This window comes from Saccopteryx bilineata, chromosome 11, assembly GCF_036850765.1.
Source record: "Saccopteryx bilineata isolate mSacBil1 chromosome 11, mSacBil1_pri_phased_curated, whole genome shotgun sequence".
NCBI classification, from domain to species: Eukaryota; Metazoa; Chordata; class Mammalia; order Chiroptera; family Emballonuridae; genus Saccopteryx; species Saccopteryx bilineata.
In genome coordinates, this window is record NC_089500.1 from 9,876,845 (window position 1) to 9,903,106 (window position 26,262).

A 26,262-nucleotide genomic window follows, 5' to 3' on the forward strand; every position below is an offset into this window, starting at 1 on the left:
AATAACATCCAAAAAAAAGCAGGTGTAGCAATACTCATATCGGATAATGCTGACTACAAGACAGGAAAAGTACTCAGAGACAAAAATGGCCATTTCATAATGGCTAAGGGGACACTGAATCAAGAAGACATAACAATTCTTAATATATATGCACCAAACCAAGGAGCACCAAAATATATAAGACAGCTACTTATTGATCTTAAAACAAAAACTGACAAAAATACAATCATACTTGGAGACCTCAATACACCGCTGACGGCTCTAGATCGGTCATCCAAACAGAGAATCAACAAAGACATAGTGGCCTTAAACAAAACACTAGAGCACCTGGATATGATAGACATCTACAGGACATTTCATCCCAAAGTGACTGAGTATACATTTTTCTCCAGTGTACATGGATCATTCTCAAGAATTGACCATATGTTGGGCCACAAAAACAACATCAGCAAATTCAGAAAAATTGAAGTTGTACCAAGCATATTTTCTGATCATAAAGCCTTGAAACTAGAATTCAACTGCAAAAAAGAGGAAAAAAATCCCACAAAAATGTGGAAACTAAACAACATACTTTTAAAAAATGAATGGGTCAAAGAAGAAATAAGTGCAGAGATCAAAAGATATATACAGACTAATGAAAATGACAATACGACATATCAGAATCTATGGGATGCAGCAAAAGCAGTGATAAGAGGGAAGTTCATATCACTTCAGGCATATATGAACAAACAAGAGAGAGCCCAAGTGAACCACTTAACTTCTCACCTTAAGGAACTAGAAAAAGAAGAACAAAGACAACCCAAAACCAGCCGAAGAAAGGAGATAATAAAAATCAGAGCAGAAATAAATGAATTAGAGAACAGAAAAACTATAGAAAAAATTAATAGAACAAGGAGCTGGTTCTTTGAAAAGATCAACAAAATTGACAAACCCTTGGCAAGACTTACCAAGGAAAAAAGAGAAAGAACTCATATAAACAAAATCCAAAATGAAAGAGGAGAAATCACCACGGACACCGTAGATATACAAAGAATTATTGTAGAATACTATGAAAAACTTTATGCCACTAAATTCAACAACCTAGAAGAAATGGATAAATTCCTAGAACAATACAACCTTCCTAGACTGAGTCAAGAAGAAGCAGAAAGCCTAAACAGACCTATCAGTAGAGAAGAAATAGAAAAAACCATTAAAAACCTCCCCAAAAATAAAAGTCCAGGCCCTGACGGCTATACCAGCGAATTTTATCAAACATTCAAAGAAGACTTGGTTCCTATTCTACTCAAAGTCTTCCAAAAAATTGAAGAAGAAGCAATACTTCCAAACACATTTTATGAGGCCAACATAACCCTCATACCAAAACCAGGCAAGGATGGCACAAAAAAAGAAAACTACAGACCAATATCTCTAATGAATACAGATGCTAAAATACTAAACAAAATACTAGCAAATCGAATACAACAACATATTAAAAAAATAATACATCATGATCAAGTGGGATTCATCCCAGAATCTCAAGGATGGTTCAACATACGTAAAACGGTTAATGTAATACACCATATCAACAAAACAAAGAACAAAAACCACATGATCTTATCAATAGATGCAGAAAAGGCTTTCGATAAAATACAACACAATTTTATGTTTAAGACTCTCAACAAAATGGGTATAGAAGGAAAATATCTCAACATGATAAAGGCCGTATATGATAAACCATCAGCTAACATCATATTAAATGGCACTAAACTGAAGGCTTTCCCCCTTAAATCAGGAACAAGACAGGGTTGTCCACTCTCTCCACTCTTATTTAATGTGGTACTAGAGGTTCTCGCCACAGCAATCAGACAAGACAAAGAAATAAAAGGCATCCATATCGGAAAAGAAGAAGTAAAGGTATCACTTTTTGCAGATGATATGATCCTATACATCGAAAACCCCAAGAATCCACAAAAAGACTACTAGAAACAATAAGCCAATACAGTAAGGTCGCAGGATACAAAATTAACATACAGAAGTCAATAGCCTTTCTATATGCCAACAATGAAACAACTGAGAAGGAACTCAAAAGAATAATCCCCTTCACGATTGCAACAAAAAAAATAAAATACTTAGGAATAAACATAACAAAGAATGTAAAGGACTTATATAATGAAAACTATAAACCATTGTTAAGGGAAATTGAAAAAGATATAATGAGATGGAAGAATATACCTTGTTCTTGGCTAGGAAGAATAAATATAATCAAGATGGCTATATTACCCAAAGCAATATACAAATTTAATGCAATTCCCATCAAACTTCCAATGACATTTTTTAAAGAAATAGAGCAAAAAATCATCAGATTTATATGGAACTATAAAAAACCCCGAATAGCCAAAGCAATCCTAAAGAAAAAGAATGAAGCTGGGGGCATAACAATACCTGACTTCAAACTCTATTATAGGGCCACGACAATCAAAACAGCATGGTATTGGCAGAAAAATAGACACTCAGACCAATGGAACAGAATAGAAAGTCCAGAAATAAAACCACATATATATAGTCAAATAATTTTTGATAAAGGGGCCAACAACACACAATGGAGAAAAGAAAGCCTCTTCAATAAATGGTGCTGGGAAAACTGGAAAGCCACATGCAAAAGAATGAAACTGGACTACAGTCTCTCCCCCTGTACAAAAATTAACTCAAAATGGATCAAAGATCTAAACATAAGACCTGAAACAATTAAGTACATAGAAGAAGGCATAGGTACTCAACTCATGGACCTGGGTTTTAAAGAGCATTTTATGAATTTGACTCCAATGGCAAGAGAAGTGAAGGCAAAAATTAATGAATGGGACTACATCAGACTAAGAAGTTTTGGCTCAGCAAGAGAAACTGATAACAAAATAAACAGAAAGCCAACTAAATGGGAAATGATATTTTCAAACAACAGCTCAGATAAGGGCTTAATATCCAAAATATACAAAGAACTCATAAAACTCAACAACAAACAAACAAACAATCCAATAAAAAAATGGGAAGAGGATATGAATAGACACTTCTCCCAGGAAGAAATACAAATGGCCAACAGATATATGAAAAGATGCTCATCTTCTTTAGCTATTAGAGAAATGCAAATCAAAACTGCAATGAGATACCACCTCACACCTGTTCGATTAGCTGTTATTAGCAAGTCAGGTAATAGCAAATGTTGGAGAGGCTGTGGAGAAAAAGGAACCCTCATCCACTGTTGGTGGGAATGTAAAGTAGTACAACCATTATGGAAGAAAGTATGGTGGTTCCTCAAAAAACTGAAAATAGAACTACCTTATGACCCAGCAATTCCTCTACTGGGCATATATCCCCAAAACTCAGAAACATTGATACGTAAAGACACATGCAGCCCCATGTTTATTGCAGCATTGTTCACAGTGGCCAGGACATGGAAACAACCAAAAAGCCCATCAATAGATGACTGGATAAAGAAGATGTGGCACATATACACTATGGAATACTACTCAGCCATAAGAAATGATGACATCGGAACATTTACAGCAAAATGGTGGGATCTTGATAACATGATACGAAGCGAAATAAGTAAATCAGAAAAAAACAGGAACTGTATTATTCCATACGTAGGTGGGACATAATAGTGAAACTAAGAGACATTGATAAGAGTGTGGTGGTTACGGGGGGGAGGGGGGAATGGGGGAGGGAAAGGGGGAGGGGGAGGGGCACAGAGAGAACAAGATAGAGGGTGACGGAGGACAATCTGACTTTGGGTGATGGGTATGCAACATAATTGAACGACAAGATAACCTGGACTTGTTATCTTTGAATATATGTATCCTGATTTATTGATGTCACCCCATTAAAAAAATAAAATTATAAAAAAATAAAATAAAATAAAAAATAAAAAGTACTATGAATGCCAGTTACTCTCTATGATAACTAAACCCAAAGGCTTGGGAAAAAAATATGCATCAAAGCAGCATGAACACTTCAAAAGTTTTATATTTTCTAAAGGTGTAAGTCCCGTTGCCTTCCCCAGTGTCACATTAGAGACAAAGAGACAAGTTCCTTCGACACTCATAAAATTCTTTTATTCTCTCTACCATGAGAGTCCTTGTGCTTTTTTAAGGCCCTGGTTGTCAAACATCCAAAACCATGTTGAGTCAGTTAGAAGTCCAAGCCAGCGGTCTGTCCCCAACCAACTGACCAGGTGATCCTTCTATCAAAAGCAAAAGTGAATTTTTTTATGAGATCTGAGCTTCCCCTTGACGGGCTGCGTACCAACTACAATAGGTCTGCAATTCCTTACCCAGCATTCCAAAAATCTCAAAAAGTTCTGAAAACAGCTTGTTTGCAAGCTAATGGCATATGCACTCGTCAGCAAAGCCTGACACATATGGGCACCTTACAGACCTGATCCATTGTGTGTGAATAGTTTACATTTCACAGCGGAAATATCAAGGTATCAACTTGGACAGGGTGTTATTTCAGACTCTTTCAGTGGACCACCGTAACATACAGTTCATGCAACAGATCATCTTTCCAAAAGCCCCCCAAAAACAGAGTATGAAGCAAACCTTTGTCCCACAGGGTTTAGTACAAGGAGCTAGGAACCTACAGTAGCCTGAACTTGTGGCCAAGTATCACCGGAGCCAGGAAAGGTTGGCAATTCCGTGAACCACAATTCTTTTAGTCTTTCAAGTAAGTGAGGACATCTGGAATATTCTGTTATCCCAGGGAAAGAAGGCAAAGCTCTGGGAATAAAATCCTACAGCTCCTCCTCACAGGAATTTTCCTTGTGAAAGACTATATTCCTGCCCATCACCCTAGACAGTGTGATAAATAATGGATACATATTTCCTTTTCGTTCAAAGTATGGTGTTTGATGGACAGGAAAAGGGCCTGAAAGAAAAGATGGGGGGAAAGGGCATATTAGTGTGAGGGACAAGTACCAAGGCCTTCCTCAACCAGCAACATTAACAATTTATCATATTCAGAAAGGGATTCTCTGGATGCAGTTTACAGAAAAGCCAGGTGGGACTCAGGCTAGGCTCTGCCACTTAAGGAGAACAGAACCTGCCAAAGAAAATGATGTTGCGAGTTTTGTTGTGCCTGATGATGTAGACAAAGGGGTGGTCGGCATTGAATTCATCTTTGTGTTGCAGGATCCGCGAGCCCGGGACCTCGATGGAATCCCCACCGTCCTCGGTTATCTCTAACCGCACCCTGTGAATGACAGTCGAGAGCGCCACTCCCTTGGTCTCTGACATCCCCGAGAAGTCAGCTGTATTCCCATTGAAGGTGTTTTTCAGCCCAAGGGCTTCCAGACTAGCCTTGGGCTCAATCATCTTTTCCACCTTGAATTTTGGAATGGAGAGTTTGACTTTGGCATTGGCCATAGTGCTGGGATTGGTCCACTGCAAGAGGGTCTCTGAGTTGAGTTGTTTTTCAACCTGAAGGGCAAAAAGGAGAGGAAATTATTATTATTTTTATTTTCAACTGTAAAAGATTCTGCTTGATGAAAAATAGTCAGATAGCTCAGATGGTCGGTGAGTTGTCCCAAAGCACAGAGGTTGCGGGTTTGAGCCCCAGTCAGAGCACATACAGGAGTAGATTTTTATTTATTTATTTATTGTTCAGTGAGAGGAAGGGAGGCAGAGAGACAGAGTCCCGCATGCACCTCAACCGGGATCCACCCGGCAACCCCACTAAGGGGCAATGCTCTGCCCATCTGAGGCCATTGCTCTGTTGCTTAGCAACTGAGCTCTTCTTAGCTCCTCAGGGGGCCATGGAGCCATCCTCAGTGCCCCAGGTCAACTTGCTCCAACCGAGTCATGGCTGCAGAAGAAGAAAAGATGGAGCTCTCTGTTAAGTGCAGCTCTGTTAAGCTACAGAGTAGCTTTATAGAAACAAATGCATGGGTTAGGGTGTTGCATAAATACTAGCGAGATAAATATAAAATTAGGAGGTTTTTCTTACATAATATTTCCTGAATGCTTTATTGTGATTTCTCTACTAGGAAACCCAAAATACTCTAGTATTAATATGACATCAAATTTAATAACTCAAATTAAAGCTAAGGTAAATTCTTTTAAGAATGAGCCCTTGAACCGTTTCTAAGTCCTAGGCTTCTGGGGAGAGTTACATGAGACAGTGCACGGAGGGACAGTTCTGGGCACACTGTAAGTGCCCATTAGTGTTGACTGCTTTGAACACTAGGAAGGAAGGCCCAGAAAGAACCACAGACCCTCAGAGACAGCAGAACAGGTGACACATGGGGCAGCACTGCGGCCCCTTGCACAGCCCCGCCCAGCGCCATCCCCACTGCTCCAGGTGCCTCAGCAGGTGGCACCTGGGTACGCCCGCCACCTCCCTCCTCACCTTCTCCAGGCCCGTGGACTCGTCCTCCACGTCCTTGGGTAGCAGGATGAGCATGCTGAGGTGCTTGTTTTGAAAGGGGAGCTCTATGACCTTACAGTTGATGCTGTCAATGTTGCCCGTGCAGAACGTGGCTTCCATATTCATCATCTGCACTGGCTTGGTGTCCGTCTGTAACAGGAGAAGAAATTTTTAATTCTCTCAAGTGTATATGTAGATATATATTTTATTTCCTATACACTTTTTTCATTTTCCTCCATAAAAGACAGTAATTTATGCTTGTATATGTGCACATACATATACACATATCTGCACATGTAGATGCACACATATCTAGACATACATGTATACAGACATTAATTTGCTCTTGTTTTAATTCCATGAAACACCTCCAATAGGTGTCCTCTCTCTTTGTAAGAGGGGGGCATTAACTAATTAGGCCTTTTTATTTTTAGGTAAGTGGTACGTAAATTCATGTGTGTGCATTTACCTTTGTATGAATAGGCACTATACTAAACTTTTAATAACATAACTTCATCAGTTTAGTCTAGCCTTTAAAGGAGACACCACAGGGCATGAGGAAAGGCTCAGTGATGTCACTTGGAAGTTCAGAGGCTGACAAATGCCATTCAAAGGAAACAAAGGAAAAGTAATGACCTCTGCATTCGAAAAGATGGTGTGTCCGCAGGCTGCTTTGAGTCATGTTTTATTGTTTTTTTTGGTGAAGCGCTCACTGAGAGCACTGACCCTTCAAAGCCACGTTTGAAACCCAAGGACCTATAGGGGAGAAATGTAGCCTATAGAGCAGGGGTAGTCAACCTTTTTATACCTACCGCCCACTTTGTATCTCTGTTAGTAGTACAATTTTCTAACCGCCCACCGGTTCCACAGTAATGATGATTTATAAAGTAGGGAAGTAACTTTACTTTATAAAATTTATAAAGCAGAGTTTCAGCCAGTTAAAGCATATAATAATAATTACTTACCAAGTACTTTATGTTGAATTTTCACTGTTTGGCAGAATAAATCTTTATAAAACAACTTACTATAGTTAAATATATTTATTTATAATTTGCATACATAGAAATTACATTAGTTAATTGAATTATTAGTGGGTTCCCTGAGGCTGATGCTGGTAAACTAAATATTGAATATCCAGTTCAATTTTTGTGAGGAACAAATGAAGGTCTCCCCTTTCAGAAATATTCAAGCGGTTTCTTTCTTTTGTCATAATATGATTACACTAAATCCTGATTCCACAAGATAAGAGGTAGGAAAAGGTATCAATAAACTGAATACCATTTTCCACATATTTGGATATAAGACCGGCATTTTTTTATTTTGCCATAGGTTTTCATATCCACCACTGTCGAATTTATGTTTACTTTCTTCATCATATCTAATTTCTAACAGTTCTTCTTTGCAAATTGTATCAGCCTCTTCAATATTTGCGGTAAAAGGATTTTTCATCCAGTCATATACCTTCAATTTCAAAATATCTTCAAATCCTTTTTCCATGTCCAATTTAAGTTCATTGAGGTGGCTGCTGAATCTGTCAATATCCTCTGGAGTTACATCATCTTTTATAGATGATAATTGAGGAAACTGATGAAATTTTCTCTTCAATAGATTATGACGAAGTAGTTCAAGTTTGTCAATAAATAATAGCACGCCTGACCTGTGTGGCGCAATGGATAAAGCGTTGACCTGGAAATGCTGAGGTCACCGGTTCAAAACCCTGGGCTTGTCTGGTCAAGGCACATATGGGAGTTGATGCTTCCAGCTCCTCCCCCCCTTCTCTCTCTCTCTGTCTCTCTATCTCCCTCTCTCTCTCCTCTTTAAAAATGAATAAATAAAAAAATAAATAAATTTTTTTAAAAAAATAATAAATAAATATATAAATAAATAGCGCAATGCTTTGGCAACCTATAAGAGTTTTATTAGCTCCTTAAAGCTGCAAATTGACATCGTTAAATCTCTTGAAAATATCTGCCAAGTAAAAAGGCATTATTCTTTACTGTTTTTAACTGTTGACACAGATTGGTCTCATTATTACTTTCAAAAAATTGTGTGACACTATCATATAATGCTACAAATCTAGCCAAAGATGTACCCTTTGACAGCCACCGAACTTCTGTGTGCAAAAGTAACAATAAAATCTTCATTATTGTCCTGGCAAAGCTGCCGAAACATTCTATCATTCTTTGCATTGGATTTGATCTTGTTTATAGCTCGAGTTATTATAGTTAATGATGAATGGAGACTTGTACTTAGATGTTTTCCTACAAGATGTTGTCTGTGCACCACACAATGAATACATAAAACATTTGGCACTTCTTACTTCAAATAAGCAACAAATACACGATAGTGACCTACCATTGATGGTGCTCCATCAGTAGTGCATGCAACAATATTATTCAAAGGAATATTACTTTTTGTAAAATATGTTCTCACAGTATTAAATATAGATAATCCTTCTGTATCTGTGATGAGATTTATTGCGAAAAGCATTTCTTCTCGTAATATATTCTTTTCATCAAAATAGCATACATATGCCATCAATAAAGCATCATTATCTGCAATGGTAGATTCGTCCAATTGCATGGAAAATGAAGAGTTTTGGAGAATACTTATATTCAATAAGTTTGTTTTCAACATTAACTGCCATTTCTTCAATTTGTCGCTTTATTGTGCTATCACTTAGGGGCAATGTTTTTAAATTTTGAGGTATATCCTGATGCATTACTGTTGAGATAAATTCTTTTATAGAGGGTATTATTACAGTTTTTCCAATATTATAGCTTTTACCACTTTTTTCAATTATTTGTGAAATGCGATAAGTGGCAATTAATCCTTCTTCGTCCGTTGTATGTTGTTTCTTAAATGAAGCAACGATAGTTGAACGATTTTGAAATTTTTTATATATTTCCTGAAAATATTCAATAAGCTTGTCCTTGTTATTTGGATGCTTTGTAGAAAGATGTTCTCGTAATCGACTTGGTTTCATTGACTCATTGGATAATGTTTTATGGCACAATAAATACACTGGATGTTGTTTATTTGCAACAGATTCTATGAAACCCATCTTCAGATACTCTGGCGAATATCCATGTGTGTATTTTTTTTTTTTTTGAGACATGAGCTCACAATATTTCACAATATTTTGTTTGAAGCTGTAAGCACATGCTTGCTCTCAGAAATCTAACTACGTACTGACTTTAGTTTTGATTATATAACGATTTAGCTTCACTTACATAACGTGAACAAAACTTATGCGCTTGAAGTCTGTTGCGTGGTCACGATGTTACAAGTGTCATGGTTGAGCGAGAGTTTGTTGAGACTAAGTTAGTGAGTATCTGTAGTGGTGCATTTTATAAAATTTTATGTGGCAGGTGTTGGCCAATGGCATCACTTCTTTGCGATCGGGGCAAAGTAGCGAGACATCGGCTAGTTTGGGCAGTCCAAGGGGGGTTCCTAGAATGTCACCCTGTTACCCTAAAATCCAGGAATTGAGACGAAAATATGAGTTAATTGGTGTCTCCATTGTCCAGCAGTTTCTGTCATAGAAAAAGTGTCGAACCATGGAGTTCTTTGTCTATGGAGTAATAAAACAACGAACTGCTAGTTTTGGGGCGACAATAGCAGTCATAAACTGCCTGCCAGATCGGGTGGTGGGTGTGGAACCAGGGTCAGGTACCTGGCCACTCACGGATGCGGGCCAGGTGGTCGTGAAAGAGGTCGGGTGTGGTCCCAATACAAATGCCCTGTAACAGAGTCTGACCGCTGTCCTGATCTTGACTGGTCAACAGTTAGTCGATTAGTATGTAATCGTCGCGCTGTTTGGTTGCTCCGCTACTGCCCACCATGAAAGCTGGACCGCCCACTAGTGGGCAGTAGGGACCAGGTTGACTACCACTGCTGTAGAGTTATATATCATGGCTGCCATCTGAGACCTGCCCCTGTGTGCAGGGTCAGTCCTGCCCCTCGCTGGCGGCTTTGAGAAAACTGAGAACTCCTGGGAGGTGAGTTAGGAAGAGGAAGCGGAGGGAGGGCCCACCTCCTTCCCTGGGCCGTGCGGATATTTCCGGGAGGTGGCAGGACTCTCAGCAGGGTACCTGCCCAGTGGATCTTGTAGAGGGATCATGGTGGTCCCAAAGGCCCGTCAGGTTTTGTCTGCTACAGACTGTTTATTCAAACTGACTTTTAGGGATGGCTCATCCATTCAACAAACATTTGCTGAGCACCTACTACTGTACCAGGGTCTGGGCCAGGAATTCTAGAAACTGAGATGAAAAAGGCATCCTCCCTGCCTTTCCAAAACCTGTGTGCACAAGAGGAATCTGGCTAAGTAAACAAGTAATCAGAGTTCACTATGGAAAGTGAAACTTGGGGAAGGGCAGGGAAGTGGCAGAGAAAAGAAAATTCTGTGGGTACAAAGAAAAGTACCAAAAACCTGTCCAGCTAACCCAGGCATAAACTGTACCTTTGAGGTCTTTTCTTCCTGAGGTTTAGCACTAGGAAGTGCAGTTACATTGCCTTGCAAAAACAAAAACGATCCGTGCGCAGCACTCAAGGTGCTGAGAGAAACCTGAGAACTAGAACGAGTGCCTGGGAGCTGCAAGGTGAGTCCACGACCCTCAGTGTGCTACCTGGGGCTTGGGGTTCGTCCATCTGTGTTCTTAGCACGAGTCAGATCTCATCAAATGAGACCAAATCTCATCACCATCACAGACAGGCTTCTGTGGGTTCCCAGGCCCTCTCATGAGAGATGAGAGGAGTCCAGTTCCCAGCCACAGTTCTCTGGATTCCTGTACAGAAGGGCACTCCGTCCCTTGTTCACATAGGGTACGCCTCCTCGTTCACTCAGCAGTATTAATGAGACTTCCCTGCGAAACGGGTTCCTCATTCGGCCCTGTAACGACTCCCAGAGCGACAGGCCAGGAGGCTGTACTTTTTCCTGCCAGAATCATCTACTTCAGTATGAACAGAGGAGAAACAGGTCACTGGGGAGTTTATTAACCTGGAACCAGATTCTCCAACGGCCCAGGTTTCAGGATGATTCAAAGGACTCTAATGTTAAGATTTGGTTTGTCTCTTTGCCTTTCTTGCTAATGGTCCCAAATATTTGTATCCACTTTCCAGAAGGTGACGTAGCTTTACCCCCTGGACTGGATGCTCTGTAAGCTCTCACTCAGCTCAGGCTCAGCGAGCATTCTGGGGAACAGTCTCTGGATGGTGGTCCTTTTTTTTATGATGGAAGGCACACCAGCCCTGTGCCTTAACTTCCCTCATTGGAGTGAACCCCTCAGGTTCCTTCTGTGGCTACAATTGTTCAGACCGATAATCAGGACCCTCTGACACACTGCCCCACCTACCTTGTTGACCCGGAAAGGGCATTCTTTGGTTTCCGACTCGGGAAATTTCTTCATCCACTTTCCGACAAAGTAGGCAGCATTAACCACGAGGATTTGGGTCTGGTCATTTACGCTGTTGTTGGATAAAATGTTCTCAAAGTGGCCTGTGAGACAATTTTAGGAAACCACAGTGGCACAGGGTTATTCTTCCCAGCCGCACTGCCCTCCCCACGCCTGTCCACTCGCTGGGCGGTTCACACTCGCTAGCACCGCACCAGGCAGGTCTGAGAGCCGGACCACCTCATTCCAGGACTCCTTTCTCTGCTTTCCCCTCACCACAACTGGGCTCACCAAAGACATCTAAGGAGGAGGGAGAAGAGAAGGGGAGGGAAGGGGAGGGATGGGAGGGGAGGAAGAGGAAAAGCACAAGCTACGAAATGCTCAGCCTGTGCCAGACTGCAAGCCAGACAACAAACATGTAAACATTAGATAACACATGCCCCATTTCACAGGTCAGTAAACTGAGGCTCTGTGACTAAATACTTCAGTTAATGAGTGGCTATGTCTGGACTTGAAGCTGAGGTCTTGAAGACTCCAAGGCCATGTTTTTCTTTGTGTCCTCACTCTGCAGCTATGGCATGAACCTTACGATCTCTGTGCCCTCATAGCACCACGGTGGCTCTGGCCTTTCAGACAGGAAGTGCGTGTCCCTGGCCCCAGAAGCATGTCCCTCCCCAGACTGCAATGACGCCTGCAAAACCTTTCACAATTAGGTTCCTCCCTGTGTAAATGTAAACATGGTCCCGGGAAAGGGGGCGTGGATGCTGATCAGCACTCAGAAGTCATCTCACTTCCAATTCCTTTCCAGCAAGGAAGACTCAAGGAGCATTTTAATGGAGGGAAGATTCAGGAAAAGGGATGAGGAGTGCTGAGGGAGGTCCTGAGCCAGAGGCAGGACCGTGTAGATGCTGCAGCCAGAGGCTATCAGAGGGCCAACTGGGTGGGGGCATCATGGGACTAAAGACATGTTTCCATCTGGTACAATTTGTTTTGTTTTGTTTTTTCTTCTATATGTATATGTGATTGCCCAAGACTCTCTATGCCTTTTTTTTTTTAAATAAATTTGTAGAATGCTTGAGCTAAAAGTGGCCTCAGGGATCACCAAGTTATCATCCTTGCCCTCCGCTTCTGGAGTGAAAAACTGGGCCTGTGACATGCCCAAAACCATATGTTGTAAGGGGCACTGCTGAGGCTGCAGGAGGGCATGGGCCACTCAGTGGAGAGCAAGGCAAGGAGATTAAAATGGGAACACCAGCAATTTCCACCAAGTGGTGAGATGATGGAGGAAAGGCTCAGGAACCCAAGTTTGCTGAGATGGGTTGATGGGCAGGAATTGAGCTTCTGTACTGAAAACATCTCGGGAATCCTCCAGGTGTTCGACGTGTTGGCTTAGCAGAAAGAGTCATGAGAAGGTGGGGAGCGATTTCTAGCAGAATAAGTAGAGATACTTGCCATCCGTGAGATCCTTAATTGAGTTGTTGATCTGACTTTTCGTTTCTCCCAGTTTGTCTTTGAAGTCAACAGTTTCCATTTCCTTGGCGTAGGGTCTCTTCGTAGAGCTGACGAACTCCTGCAAAGCAGCCCGTTTACAAAACCACAAAGTACTCACAGTCTGTAGCCAAACCATCACATTGTTCCCTGGTTCTAACCAAAGGAATTTTAAATGTCTATGACTGTGGATACACTTTCAAAATCTGAACTATTAGGCAAATTGAAACCTCACATAGAAATCGATAAATTTTCTTTGTATTGAATGTTTCGTTTCTTCAATTCGAAGACTATCAATTATTAAATGCATTCATCAATTTGGCATCAACTTTGGTAAAAAAAGAAACACCATGCTAAATGTACATAACAGTTATAATCTGATTGCAGAAACGTTTAAGTGTATGGATGTATATGTGTCTTACAATAGAAGAAATGTACCGAAATAAAAAATTTACGAGCAGAAAACTCTTATTCTCACTGAAATAAATACTCTATAGACTCTTGTCACTCAAAGTGTGGTCCAAGGACCAAAAGCTCTAACATCACCTGGGACCTTGTTGGAAGTGCAGAATCTCAGAGGCCCCCAGACCTACTGAATCAGAACGTGCATTTTATCAAGACACCAGGGTGACTCGTCTGAGCATTAAGCTTGAAACAGTGCCATGGGGAATGGGACATAGCAGTGACTCTAATTCTGATGCTTGTGGAAATGCAAAGCTTTTGCATTTCATTGATTGATTTTGATTCAAGTGATTGATCTAAGGCCAGGAACTTGCACTTCAAACGCCCAGGTAGTTCTCCTGCAGGTGGAACGTCCTCATACCACACCTGTTTGTACTGTTACCAGAAAATTTGCAGGTGCTATACAACCAACAGGAGCCATGGAAGCAGCCTTCAAATAAAATGCCTTCCCACTTCTGGCTTGGTTGAAACAGTTCAAAATGTGGAATAGAAGTTCAACCAAACTAAGCCTAGCTGATTAAATATCCTAACACAGGGCTTCTTCAATTTCTTCAGAGCAACTACGGCCTTGGCCAGTTTGATTCTGTTCATTGCAACCCAATCCTGGGACTAAGTGTTGCACTTGGCTGAGAGAGCAGGGCCACCTAAGAGCATCGGAGCAGCAGCAGAGTGAGTGGCCTCCACCATTCTCACTGCCAGCAACAAATGTATTAAGTCCCTCCTTAGGGACCACCTAGGAGCTCTGAAATATCTTCTCTACCCAGACCCCCACTCACATCTCAGTATTTTATTTTAATTCCCGGGGTGACTGTTGGGAGAAAAATAGGTATATGTGTCTTCAGATTGTTGTAATAAAAATAAGTGTGTGAACGTGTCTTCAAACAAGAAGAGTAAACTCATAACGATGTCTAGTGACCAATGTTCTCAAAATGTCTCAACCAGAAAAACGAATAGCTACTGAAGAAAGTAATAAAACTTTGGTAAGATATCTAACTGGTAGTCTACCTTTTAAGGTTAAAATTCCAACCATCCAAATACAAATTGAATCATTCTATATTACTAATGCAGAGAATAAACTTCCTTGTAGCCTAGGATGTTAGCTATGTGTTTCAAATACATATTTTTTTAAATGTTATGTGATCCTCTGGGATCAAAGGTAAGGATACCACAGAGTTCTCATTTGTATGATTTCTTCAAGACATGCCCGCAATCAAACACCCAGAACGAATTGCATAGACACCCTCATGGCCAGTCTCATAAAACAAACAAAAACAAGTGGTGACTGTTGAAAACTGTTGATTCATACAGTTATTATTTTTCTCATTGATTTCTGAGAAAATCAGAACATTGCATGCATAAGCAATGAGGTGGAGAATTTAAAATGTTGTTCCAGGCCAGGGGCCTTGCTGTTTAAAAAGAACAGTGTAAATCAGCGGTTCTCAACCTATGGGTCACGGCCCCGGCGGGGGTCGAACGACCAAAACACAGGGGTCGCCTAAAGCCATCGGAAAATACATATTTATTATACATTTTTAAATAAAATATGTATCTCCGATGTCGCAACCCACAGGTTGAGAACCGCTGGTGTAAATTGTGAGCTGTCCTACATCTCTGGAGATAGACACATTACTAGCAACTCCGTTCTCCATTCCTCTGATTGAGGAAGCTAAGAGGAAGGGTAGGATTTACGAGTGTTTGAGAGGGAACAGGGAGACTCACAAGCTTCTTAGTGTTTTGAGATGGAAGATGTGACTGTGATTGAATCCCACTATATTCAACCTCTCTGCTGGGGCTGATTTATTTTAATCAGTCTCAGTCATCAATGAGCATACTAGAAGTAAGTTTTACTGGGGTGGGGGGAGGCTGTGAGTCTGACCACGTGACCATGTGACTCCTGGGAGAGAGTTGAACCTTTTAATGGCATTGAACCACTTACTGTGGAAGGATTCAGAGATTTGTCTACATAAAGCCGTTTGATTAGTTTCAGCGAGTAGAAGGAACTAAGTTTGTTCACATCCGACGTTACTGTTTGAAATCCAAAGGGCACATCTTTGACATTTTCAAAATGAAAGACCTGGGAAGAGGAAAAAAAATCCATGACCCACGAAGCCTGGTGTCTCCCCACTGCAGTGGTCACTGTCACCCTCCTTGGGGGGGTGCCATATCTCCCTGCTCCGTCATCCCACGAAGCACGCCTTCTCAACCTTAGTGTTGCTGAGATTTCAGGCAGGATTTTTTTGTGGCTGGAGGTGGGGGTGCTGTGCTGGGCACCTGGGTGTTTCAGGATGTTTAGCAGCATCTCTGACCGATAGGTACCATTTCTGACAACCCAAAATGTCTCTGGATGCCACACCTCAGGTTAGGTCACTACATGGGCATACTGCACCAGTGAGTCATACAGCCTCAGTACTGCCAAAGGTCCCCAGGGGGTGGGAGGGTGGGAACTGTCCCCATTGAGAAGTACGGCCCAGAGACAATCCTCTGGATTTAACTACGGGGAAAATTTGCCCTTTCTTCAGAATGATGTCTGTCGTGCACATACAAAGGCTTTCCAAACTTGGAAAAGAGAGAAGGTGGGTTATATCTGCCATCCAATTTAGACACAAGAAGAGAGAGATTAATGGCAAAGGAGACAATCATCTAGGCAGGCACCGATTCCAGGAGGGAGGTGTCTCTAGCCAGGGTCTGCATACTCCTGTTAGTTTCTCTAACAAGTGCCCAACGGGCTGATGTGTAATTTTTGATGGGCATTTACCACCAGCGGGGGGTCGTGCTGGCTGAGCTGATGTCAGACAACCTGGCCTTTGGTACCCAGCCTGTGTCTTCTAGAAATGTAAGCTAGCCCGACTCTGCAAAGTTCCCCTCTTCCCTCTGTAAACTGGGCAGGGAATGCCTACTTTTCTGACTTGTCATGAGGATTATAGACATCATATATAAAACACCCAGAGTATCATATCAATTCAAAATGTTAATAATTAGGCTTACAGTAATATTCTAAGCCATTTAATATCAAGATGGATGTCATCTTCTGGAAGGCTTAAGTCCTTCTCCTTTGTTCTGAACTTTTCTAGTGTTATGGTCAACCGCTTAGCATCTCCTCTGCCCCGTGGTGCCTCAGAACGTGCTGTCAGTGGAAGGTGATTCTCTCCTCACTCCTAACTCATCAGAACTGTGCCTGGATGCCACAGCTCAGGCAACATCGCTAGATGGGCACAGGCGCCAGTGAGTCATGCAGCCTTAGTATCGCAGGGTCTAAGGCCACACGTAACCCTCACGGTGACAGGTAAAAGAACCAGAAAATTTAAAAGCCCAGGTAATAACTGCTGGGGGAACAACTGCATGTGCTTGAGCCTTATTATTATCACTGAGGAACAGACCCACTGCCAGGAAGTTGTCCCTCCTGTCCCTCCTCTGGCGGGAGGTGGGAAATGGGGAACAAGGGGTGGAGGGGACAGGACAGGTGAGAAGACAGCTCCTCCGCCCACAGATGAAGGTTCTTGTTCAGGTGCACTCAGTTACAAGTGTAAATTTTTCACTTATCACAACCCGGAAAACACTTCATGGGTCATACTTTCTGGGGATTTACAGATACAAGAGGATGTTCCCTTTTTGAATGCTATGAGCTCACAGAAAGAGAGATTCTGTTGAATCTAGGATGATCAACACGAGAATAATAATGCGATGGAGTGAGAAGGGCTTTCACATACTATCGAAAAGTAAATGGGGGAGGGGGCGTAGAGAAGTGGGGGGAGGGGTGTAAGAGAAGTGGGGGAGGGGTGAAAGGTATAAACTTCTATCGTGAAATAGGCAAGGGATGCAACATGCACACGGTGACAACAGTGAATACTACTCTACTGTACATTTGAAAGTTAAAAGAGAGTAGAGCTTAAAATTTCTCATCCCAAGAAAAAGTGGATGATGGATGGGAACTAGACCTGTGGTGATCATTCTGCAGTTATACGCAACTATCACATCATTACGCTGTGTACCTGAAACTAACATAGTGTTGATGTCCACTATACCTCAACAGAAAATAGTAATAAAGCATGATTCTGTAGATAAATACTGTGCATAAGACAAGGACAGAGACTCCTACTCTTTCTGGTTGGGGCAGCTGCAGCAGATCATTTCATAAGCACCATCCTGATGGAGTCTTACTATAGAGCATGTAGAAAGACGTTGGTGACTTGCTAACGGCCACTCTTTAATGAAGAACTAGTGATCGCCTAGCAGACCCTCAGGTTCTTCCTCACAGGTTGTACACAGGTCAACAAATTTCCCTTCACACTTACAAACAGACTAAGAGTGTGTTAGAAGGGGCACAGCGCTCAGTCCTGAGCGACTCTGACCACAGAGCCGTGTTCGTTCTTCCCCGGGCACTGCCCAAGTGTTCTAACAACGCCATTCCCACTCAGAACAGAAACAAGGTGGGGGGCTTACCTGGCCAATTTCATTGGCTGTGTCACCTTTGGCTCCTACTTGAGCTAGCGACAGGGAGGTGGAGAGACAGACTGGAGAGAAGAGGACATTGCCGGTGGGCTCATTCTCACACAGCTCTTTGAAGAGGTCAACTGCAAAAGCCGAGTTTGCCAGCTGCAGGGCGTCCATTGTGGGTCTGGAACAAAGGACAAGGGCCTTTAAAGTCATCTCGCCTGCGTTCTGCTGACCCAGTCAGAATCCCACTGAAGAAAGTAATGGTTTTGAGTAGGAGAGAGGAAGGAACTTTTCACTAGGGGGTCTTTAAAAAGCTAGTGGGAAAGAAACTTCTGGGCAAATGCCTTGAGGTCTGAACAAGTCCAGCAAGAGAGCTGCCTTCTGTATATGGAATCTTCCGATTCAGACAGTGAGTCTTCCACTCAACCACAGTGGCCACTGGCAGGAGCCCAGAGATCACAGCTGTCCCTTAGCGCGTGGTCAGAACAGCTGACGACACTGGTTAGAACCAGTCGGCTTTATTTAGCCATACTGCTTTTTTTAGGCTTTAGGTTAAAGCATACAAAACTGACATTTTTGTAAATCAAAAACAGTTAAATCACAGCAGTTTTGTGCGGTTCAGTCTCATAACGAGTAAGTGATATGAATGGATCACCCAAAAAGATGCATCGAAGTCCCATAGTAAGGAATGTCTCTGGTGGGGCACCCAGCACATAGCAGTATTTCATATACAGAACTTGTTATTGGTTTTTTTTTTGTTTGTTTTTTTTCATTTTTTCTGAAGCTGGAAATGGGGAGAGACAGTCAGACAGACTCCCGCATGCGCCCGACCGGGATCCACCCGGCACGCCCACCAGGGGCGACGCTCTGCCCACCAGGGGGCGATAATCTGCCCATCCTGGGCGTCGCCATGTTGCGACCAGAGCCACTCTAGCGCCTGGGGCAGAGGCCACAGAGCCATCCCCAGCGCCCGGGCCATCTTTGCTCCAATGGAGCCTTGGCTGCGGGAGGGGAAGAGAGAGACAGAGAGGAAAGCGCGGCGGAGGGGTGGAGAAGCAAATGGGCGCTTCTCCTGTGTGCCCTGGCCAGGAATCGAACCCGGGTCCTCCGCACGCTAGGCCGACGCTCTACCGCTGAGCCAACCGGCCAGGGCCTTGTTATTGTTTTTAACGTTGATACATTCTGAAAACCCCTGTACATAGTATTATAAGGATCAACTGAGTCCTTTCTTCTCTGAGTTCACAATCCCTTTGGTCAGATATGTAGAAAATAAATGAAGTGCAAAGCTTCCTAATGCCATGTGAGTGGTATAATGAGTACTGTGGAGTTAAAGGGAAGAGAGGGCAGCTTCAGCGAAAAACAGGGAACCTGGTTAAGTGGGAGCAGCAGCAGGTGGGCCTCCACCTTGCCCGAGAACTCTCTTCTTCTCGTGCTGAGGTCCTGTGAGTGGTACCCGCTGACCCCTGGCAGTCCCTACGACCCTTTCAGGGGCTCCGTGGAGTCAGAACTATTTTCATAATAATACTTGTGCACTATTTGCCTTTTCACACTCAATCTCTCACAAATATGCAGTGGAGTTTTTCAGCAGAAATCAATGTGTCTTCTATTAAATTGAATATTAAAGAGATCTGTAGAAATGGGAAAAGTGCTACTCTCCTCCCTACATTGTATTGCTTTAGAAAACAGTTATTTTTTCATTAAAAAATGTTATCCATGTTAATGTGTAACGGCAACACTATTATGTTAATGAATTAGTCAATAAATATTTCAAACGTTCTCCAGTTTTAATTTCTAATTTGATAAATACTGATAGATATTACCAACATTTATAAAAAGGAAAAGAAAACCAGAGCCTCAGTAATTTGAAGTATATAAAGGGGTCCTAAGATGTAAAGTTTGAGAACTGCTTTTCGGATGGAAGTTCTATCTGTCTAGTCCTGTAGTTACTGATCAGGTCTGAAGGTGCTGGGAAAAGTCAAGCAGTCAGGGCAAAGCTCTTCCTAAAGGTCGAGATGAGCTACACGGACTCTCTGGGCTCCACCTGACCTCAGGACAGCGTGTTCCTAAGAAACGCAGATCAATAGTAATACCCCTGAGAGACTAGTGCATAGATGAAAGCCTGCAGTTTTCCCCCAAAGTGTCCAGGTGCTGCGCAGTCACGTGCACAGATGTGGACAAAAACATCTTCAAAGTTGTGACATTGCAGGTTATCATGTAGGACATGTCTCCTGGCATCAGTCAAAGCCTCCAGGACAGAGGACTTCCCTCATGCAGGACCCAACGAGGTGTAAGAGTCAAATGCACTAGTAGGACCTCAATTTTGCACCTTATACTTGAAAAGAAATTCAAAATGTGGAGACATGAAAATAAGATCAAGGAATGGGCACTTAGTCTTCAAATATTTCTTCAGGGCTCTTTCTTTTACGGGATAGGTGGCTTGTATATAGGATGGACTCATAAGATTATAAAACATCTTGGCATCTGGAAAAGCAAGTTCATTAACAAAAATATTTTGTCGACCAGTTCATGCTCACTGGTCATGTCCAGTGACTTCTTGCTCCTTCACTTTATGTCCCCAACAAGCGGAGCTAAGTGAACTCGGGTCACTGATGTCATGACAAACCTACAACAAGGTATTCTAAAGTCCCGGTGGGCATCTCACACTTTGTGAAGGCCCACAATCCCATTCTTTCTTTTGGGATGGAAGCAGGGATTGAGGGATGACTTTACACCCCTAGTCACAGGGACCAGCACTGTGTGTACAGAGGACAGTGAGACAGAAATGGAAGCATGCCCAGTGTTTTGACCAGTATGTGCACCACCAGGAAATAAAAAGGAAATTCACGAAAGATATGGGGAGTACTTTCTCCAGCCACAAACTGAATGTTGATAATGCCGAGTATGTCTACAGCTAAAATTCAACATGAGCCATTTCTCCACCAAATCGAGAAGCCTAAATGAGCTGCTTTGTTTTTGCTGTTGTTTTACTAAAGAGAAGCCTCAACCCAGATTCCTGCAAACTTCTCAAACTTTCAACCATTTGAAGCCCGTGCACATTAATGATAATATGAAAACATACCAATTGTGCTTTAATAAACACAAGTTCTTCCCAGAAGTATTTACTACTCTCCAAGAAGAGCAATTCAAATAAATCTGCATAATCTGTAACAAACTTTACTTTTAAAATTTGACTTCCTCTGTGTGGAAAACCTGCCTTGAAGACCTCAGAGTGGTCTGCTGAGGAAGTGTAACTGTCAACATCTCAAACTGTATCAAAAGTCAAGGAAATGTTCCTGTTACCATTTGGTTTCACCAAAGCATTATTCACTCATTCATTGTACCATTTTGAGATGCACTTAGTCTAAGTAGCTCTAAGGAAGTACAAGCTCATGGAGGCTTTCAATACAATTAATTACACAACATAGTTACCACTGTTGCAATTCAAGGCTTAGACTCAGGTCCCTGTTGGAGAATGTCAATGAGCTCACTGCTGAAGTCTGAGGATTCCTCATGCGTAGTAGACACTCCTTTCAAAGAGTTCTTTCTTTTGCATGGAGTCCTCAATGCTTGAGTTCTAAATGCCTGCTGTCCCATCCATGTGCTGACCATATATCTCCTTTCCCAGAAAATTCCATTCTCCTTCAGGTTGAGCAAGGCCATGCAGCCTTTAATACCTGAGGTCCCAGCACCAGCAATGTTGCTGGATGCTTGACAAAGGAATCAGAAAAGGTCTGGACGTGGAAACTGCTCCAGAAACAATCACCAATAAAGTCATCGGCAGATACTGCATAATAAATCTGATCAGATGTTTGGTGATTGGTCTTTAGTGACCTAAAAATACTGTAAAGCTGACCTAGGCCAAGGTGGCCCAGGGATGCCTCAGGCCACAGCCAGTGGTCACCTCACTGTTCGGCCGGGCGGTCAGAGCATTCAAACAGACTTTAGCAACATGAGCGGCACACACAGGGGAATGCACCAGGCTTCTGCACAGACTGCTCTACAGAGCAAATGATATAAAAACTAAGGGTACAAGAGTGGAGATGAGGAAGACCTACAGTGGAAATTTACAAGTCTAGAGACTTCTGTTTACAGAGCTAAAATCTTTTTTTCATTTGATTGTCCCTTTGTTACAGAGATAACTTCTTTGGTCTTCATGAAACCTTTTGAATGATTATAACAAATAAAGAGAATTTCATTCACAGCTCCAACAGAAAACACAGCATTTTTTGTTGGTTTGTTTGTTTTGGGGGGGGGGGGGCACTTGTCCCTTAAAAGTTTAAACGACACTTTTTTTTTAACCAGAAAAAAGTGGAATGGAGATTTAAGTAGCAATACAAATGCAACAAATAAAAAACGAAGAGCAAGAATGTATCACTAAGTTGCCTTTTTAAATTTTTTGTAACGTGTCCTAAAATCATAAACCTTTAAAGTGGGACAAGATCTTGGCGTGGGTCTCATCTGGGTCCACTTCTTCATTCAACAGATGAGAAAAGTGAGGCAGACAGAGACGAAGGGATTCCCCAGGCCACCCACGCAGTGAGCGAGAGCAGAGAAACCAGTCCTGCCGCGCACGCGCAGTATGTCCGGCCACACCCTCCCCAGTCGTCCTACGTAACTACACGTGGTAACTCAGCTGACCTTTGTTCCTTCGCAAGTCTTGAGAGTTCCAAAACTCCCACATGTCCTAAATTACCCCTTTGGAGGTACCAAGATACTTCGCATGTTTCCTTTAATCAACACAAACATTTCCCCCCTCATTTTCCTCCTTGAAGAACCCCTTCTCCTCTCTAGGCCAGTGGTCCCCAACATTTTTTGGGCCACAGACCGGTTTAATGTCAGAAAATATTTTCACAGACCAGCCTTTAGGGTGGGACGGATAAATGTATCACGTGACCGAGACAAGCATCAAGAGTGAGTCAGATGGATGTAACAGAGGGAATCTGGTCATTATTTAAAAATAAAACATTGTTCAGACTTAAATATAAATAAAACAGAAATAATGTAAGTTATTTATTCTTTCTCTGTGGACCAGTACCAAATGGCCACATTCTGGTATCGGTCTGCAGCCTGGGGGTTAGGTACCACTGCTCTAGGCCATATACGTTGCAAATTATTAATGCTTTAGTACTTTCATTTAATAAGTATTAACTGAGTGCTGAATGCATGTCAGGCACTGAGTTAAGTATTAAGAAATCGAAGGTGAACCCAACATGGGTCCTGCCTCTAAGGAGCTGTCAGCTTAGTGGCAGGATGTGTGTAATGAGTCGTGGGCATTTTCATGGGAGGGGGGCATGAGTTGCCATGGGAACCCTTAGAAGTGAGAGCTCACTTTATAGTAGAAATCTCAGTGAGGTCTCTTGAGAGACCATGTCATATAAATTAAGTCACACTACAGGTGAGTCCTAAAGACAAGTAGGAGTTGGCTATTCCAAAAAATGTGTGCCCAGAAGAAACTGCATGCCATCCCTAATGAACGGAGGGGCATGCACTACTGGAATGTGAGGAGGACCTGGCGTACCTGCTTCTCTAGACACAGCTGGTCACTGGCCCCTGCATGAAGATATCCAAAGTCCTTCATGTAACTAAGCCCATGCTCCTCAAACTTGTTGCCTGTAGACCACTTGGGTGAGATAATGCCTCCTATCACAGATGACGAAAAATGCAGACAAAAAAAACCTCCTAAGAATTATGGTGTAGTCGGGCCTTGAGAGACCTTGCTTGTTAGAATAACTATCCCGGATAGCCTGAAAACACAGCCTCTGCTGTCTGTGTTCTAACTTGCAGAGGAAAACAAACCAATCAGCCAGGGCCAGATGAAGAAAATCGGAGGTCTTGCAGCTTCTGCATTGTGAACGCATATCAGGAGAACTAAATGAAGTGACAGGAGGTGTAAACACATATAGAAAGGTCTCTGTTAGCAGGAAAGGACAATGCAGCTATTAGTAATAAAGTTAGTACCTAATTTCCAAGGGCAAGAGAGCCTCGGCTTTGCTCCGGTATTGTGAGATGTCCTATCTGCTCCTGTTTGTTTAGAAGCTAGGCATTGACCACTGTGCCATTCCACTGCTGCCTGACAGTCAATGAGGGCCCAGACTGGCCACACTGGAATGACCAAAACCGCTGAGGATGCAGCCCTCAAAGTCAACCCAGAACCCAGAGGGACTGAAGTGGCAGAATTCAAGGCGTTAGGAAGCGAAGACATAAAACTGCTGAGTCACTTTCTGCCGGAATCCTGTCTTCAGGCAAGCTTCTACCTCTCCACCCACCAAGAAACCCAGCTAGTCCTTGCCCCTCTTGGCACGGACTCTGAGGTTGGAGACCCACCTCATTCTAGTCAAAACCTTTTAAGTGACGGAGGGGGTGAGAAGGCTGGTAAGAATTCCTGTGATGTCGTGGAAACACGTCCAAGACCTGTGAGTTGGAAGGCCTGAATTCTACTGATCTTGCCACTTACAAGCTGTGTGACTTAGAACATCAAGTCACTTCTGTGAGCCTCTGCCCCTTGGCTACGGAAGTGAGGGGCCAAGATGTAGCACTTCCCTGGTCTCAGCTCTGAATCTGAGTCAACAGAACAGCCCGGTGGGTCCATTGACCTTTCCTACGATACACTTAAATGAAGCCATGAACACAGTAGCATCTATAAAAAAAGAAACTGTGAGCCAACCTATTTGAAAGTTGCCCAAGAATTCATATTTGAAATCTGTAACTTGTTTCAAGTATCCTGAAACCCAGAAAAAAAACAGGAGGGTAGGGAGGGAGGAGAATATTTTTTCTGCCTAGATAAATACAGTTTCAAGGAAGTGGACGCTGACTAGACGCTTCAACATGTCAAAATACAGAGAGCAGTTTTGAAGTCTGAATCTCAACCACCCAAAGCCAACCGGGAAAGTGAGCCAGTCACTCAAATGCGTTTCCACTTTCTCTAGGGTTTGAGTACCACACCCTTTCTCAAGTAAGCGCTGAAAAAATCATTCTTAATTCCAAGATTGGGCTACAGGTGCACTCAGAAATACCTTCTCCCCCGTCCCCAGTCACTGCTGTGGCCCCACCACTATAACCACAAAACCTCCCAGCCAAGTTAGGTCTTCATTTCTTTACCTTGTAATGGCTAAGTGACTTCTCTCCCTACACGGCATCCTTGTTGGGGATTCAGAGCTGGAGACGCCTCCCTGGTGGGAGGTGATGGGCAACAGTACTGAAGCCCACAGCCTCTCTTTGAAAATAACCCATTATGTCGACTTTGTTCACTATCTGGCATCAGCTCAAACACCTCTTTTGTTTTAAGAATTGCCCTAAGAAGGGACCATCACCAGCCCTGCTACCCGCTTTTGGCTCACCTGGAGTTACAGTTATCCTGGGAAACAACACGACAAGGCAAAGGAAAGCGAGGCTCAGAAGGACCTGGACGCGGAAGCAACTCTGAGGGTCAGAGCCGCAGGCTTGCTCACCTGGACCCCGAGGCCACTCCCGCAAGGCCCCGCCCCACTCCGCCCACACTCTGCGCCCCTCCCACTTCTGCCACTCAGCTCTTACTCACGTCTCTTGGCAGCTTCTCCAGGACTGAAAAAATCACTCAGACTGAAGTTGCAGTTGCCTGCACTGCTTCCAAAGGCCCGGGACAGGCTCGGGCAGGAAGGTGCTGTCATAAATCCTGCCTTGGGTGTAAAACATACACACATAATACATATATAAGGGCAACCCTAGTCGCCTACATGGGACCGGAAGGTGAAATATTATATGGAATAGCAGGCATATGTGATGATTGGAAATAATTCATACTTCTCCAATATGAATTAAAGTTCCACAAAGAGGACCCTAACCTCTGTCCTTTCCCTGTGAATTGCAGTTGCTCATTCTGTCAGATGCCAAAGAGGTAGTAGCTATCTAGTAAATAAAAAGGCAGTCACAGAAGAGAAAAAGGAGTGTGTCAAATAAATTAGACCAGGCAACATATGGAATACCAAATTGATCAGAGAAATTGTTTGATGGGGTCATCGATATGGTGTGGTGATTTGGTTCACACACCTCTGCCCTGAAATCTCTCTGTGGAGCCTGCTTTTTGCTTCGACACCGGCTGTCCTGGCCCCCTGAA

The 26,262-nt window shown here is 42.8% G+C and overlaps 1 protein-coding gene across 1 annotated transcript; it reads right to left on the bottom strand.

The window, feature by feature from the left end:
• Positions 1-4,063: 4,063 nt before the first annotated feature.
• Positions 4,064-25,641, bottom strand: SERPINB5 (serpin family B member 5). Its single transcript, XM_066247255.1, has 7 exons — positions 25,508-25,641; positions 18,177-18,351; positions 15,673-15,810; positions 13,239-13,356; positions 11,748-11,890; positions 6,376-6,543; positions 4,064-5,447 (listed from the first exon to the last, which is right to left on the bottom strand). The coding sequence occupies exons 2-7, from the start codon at positions 18,342-18,344 to the stop codon at positions 5,055-5,057; spliced, it is 1,128 nt and encodes a 375-aa protein (XP_066103352.1). The 5' UTR covers positions 18,345-18,351; positions 25,508-25,641; the 3' UTR covers positions 4,064-5,054.
• Between the last annotated feature and the right edge of the window lie 621 nt (positions 25,642-26,262).

Coding starts and splice junctions, on each gene's coding strand:
- SERPINB5 (XM_066247255.1), bottom strand. CDS start 18,344: ATGGACGCCCTGCAGCTGGCAAACTCGGCTTTTGCAGTTGACCTCTTC. Junction 15,811..18,176: donor CAGCCAATGAAATTGGCCAG/GTAAGCCCCCCA, acceptor TCCTCTTCCCAG/GTCTTTCATTTTGAAAATGT. Junction 5,448..6,375: donor AGTCCACGGGCCTGGAGAAG/GTGAGGAGGGAG, acceptor TTTGCCCTTCAG/GTTGAAAAACAACTCAACTC.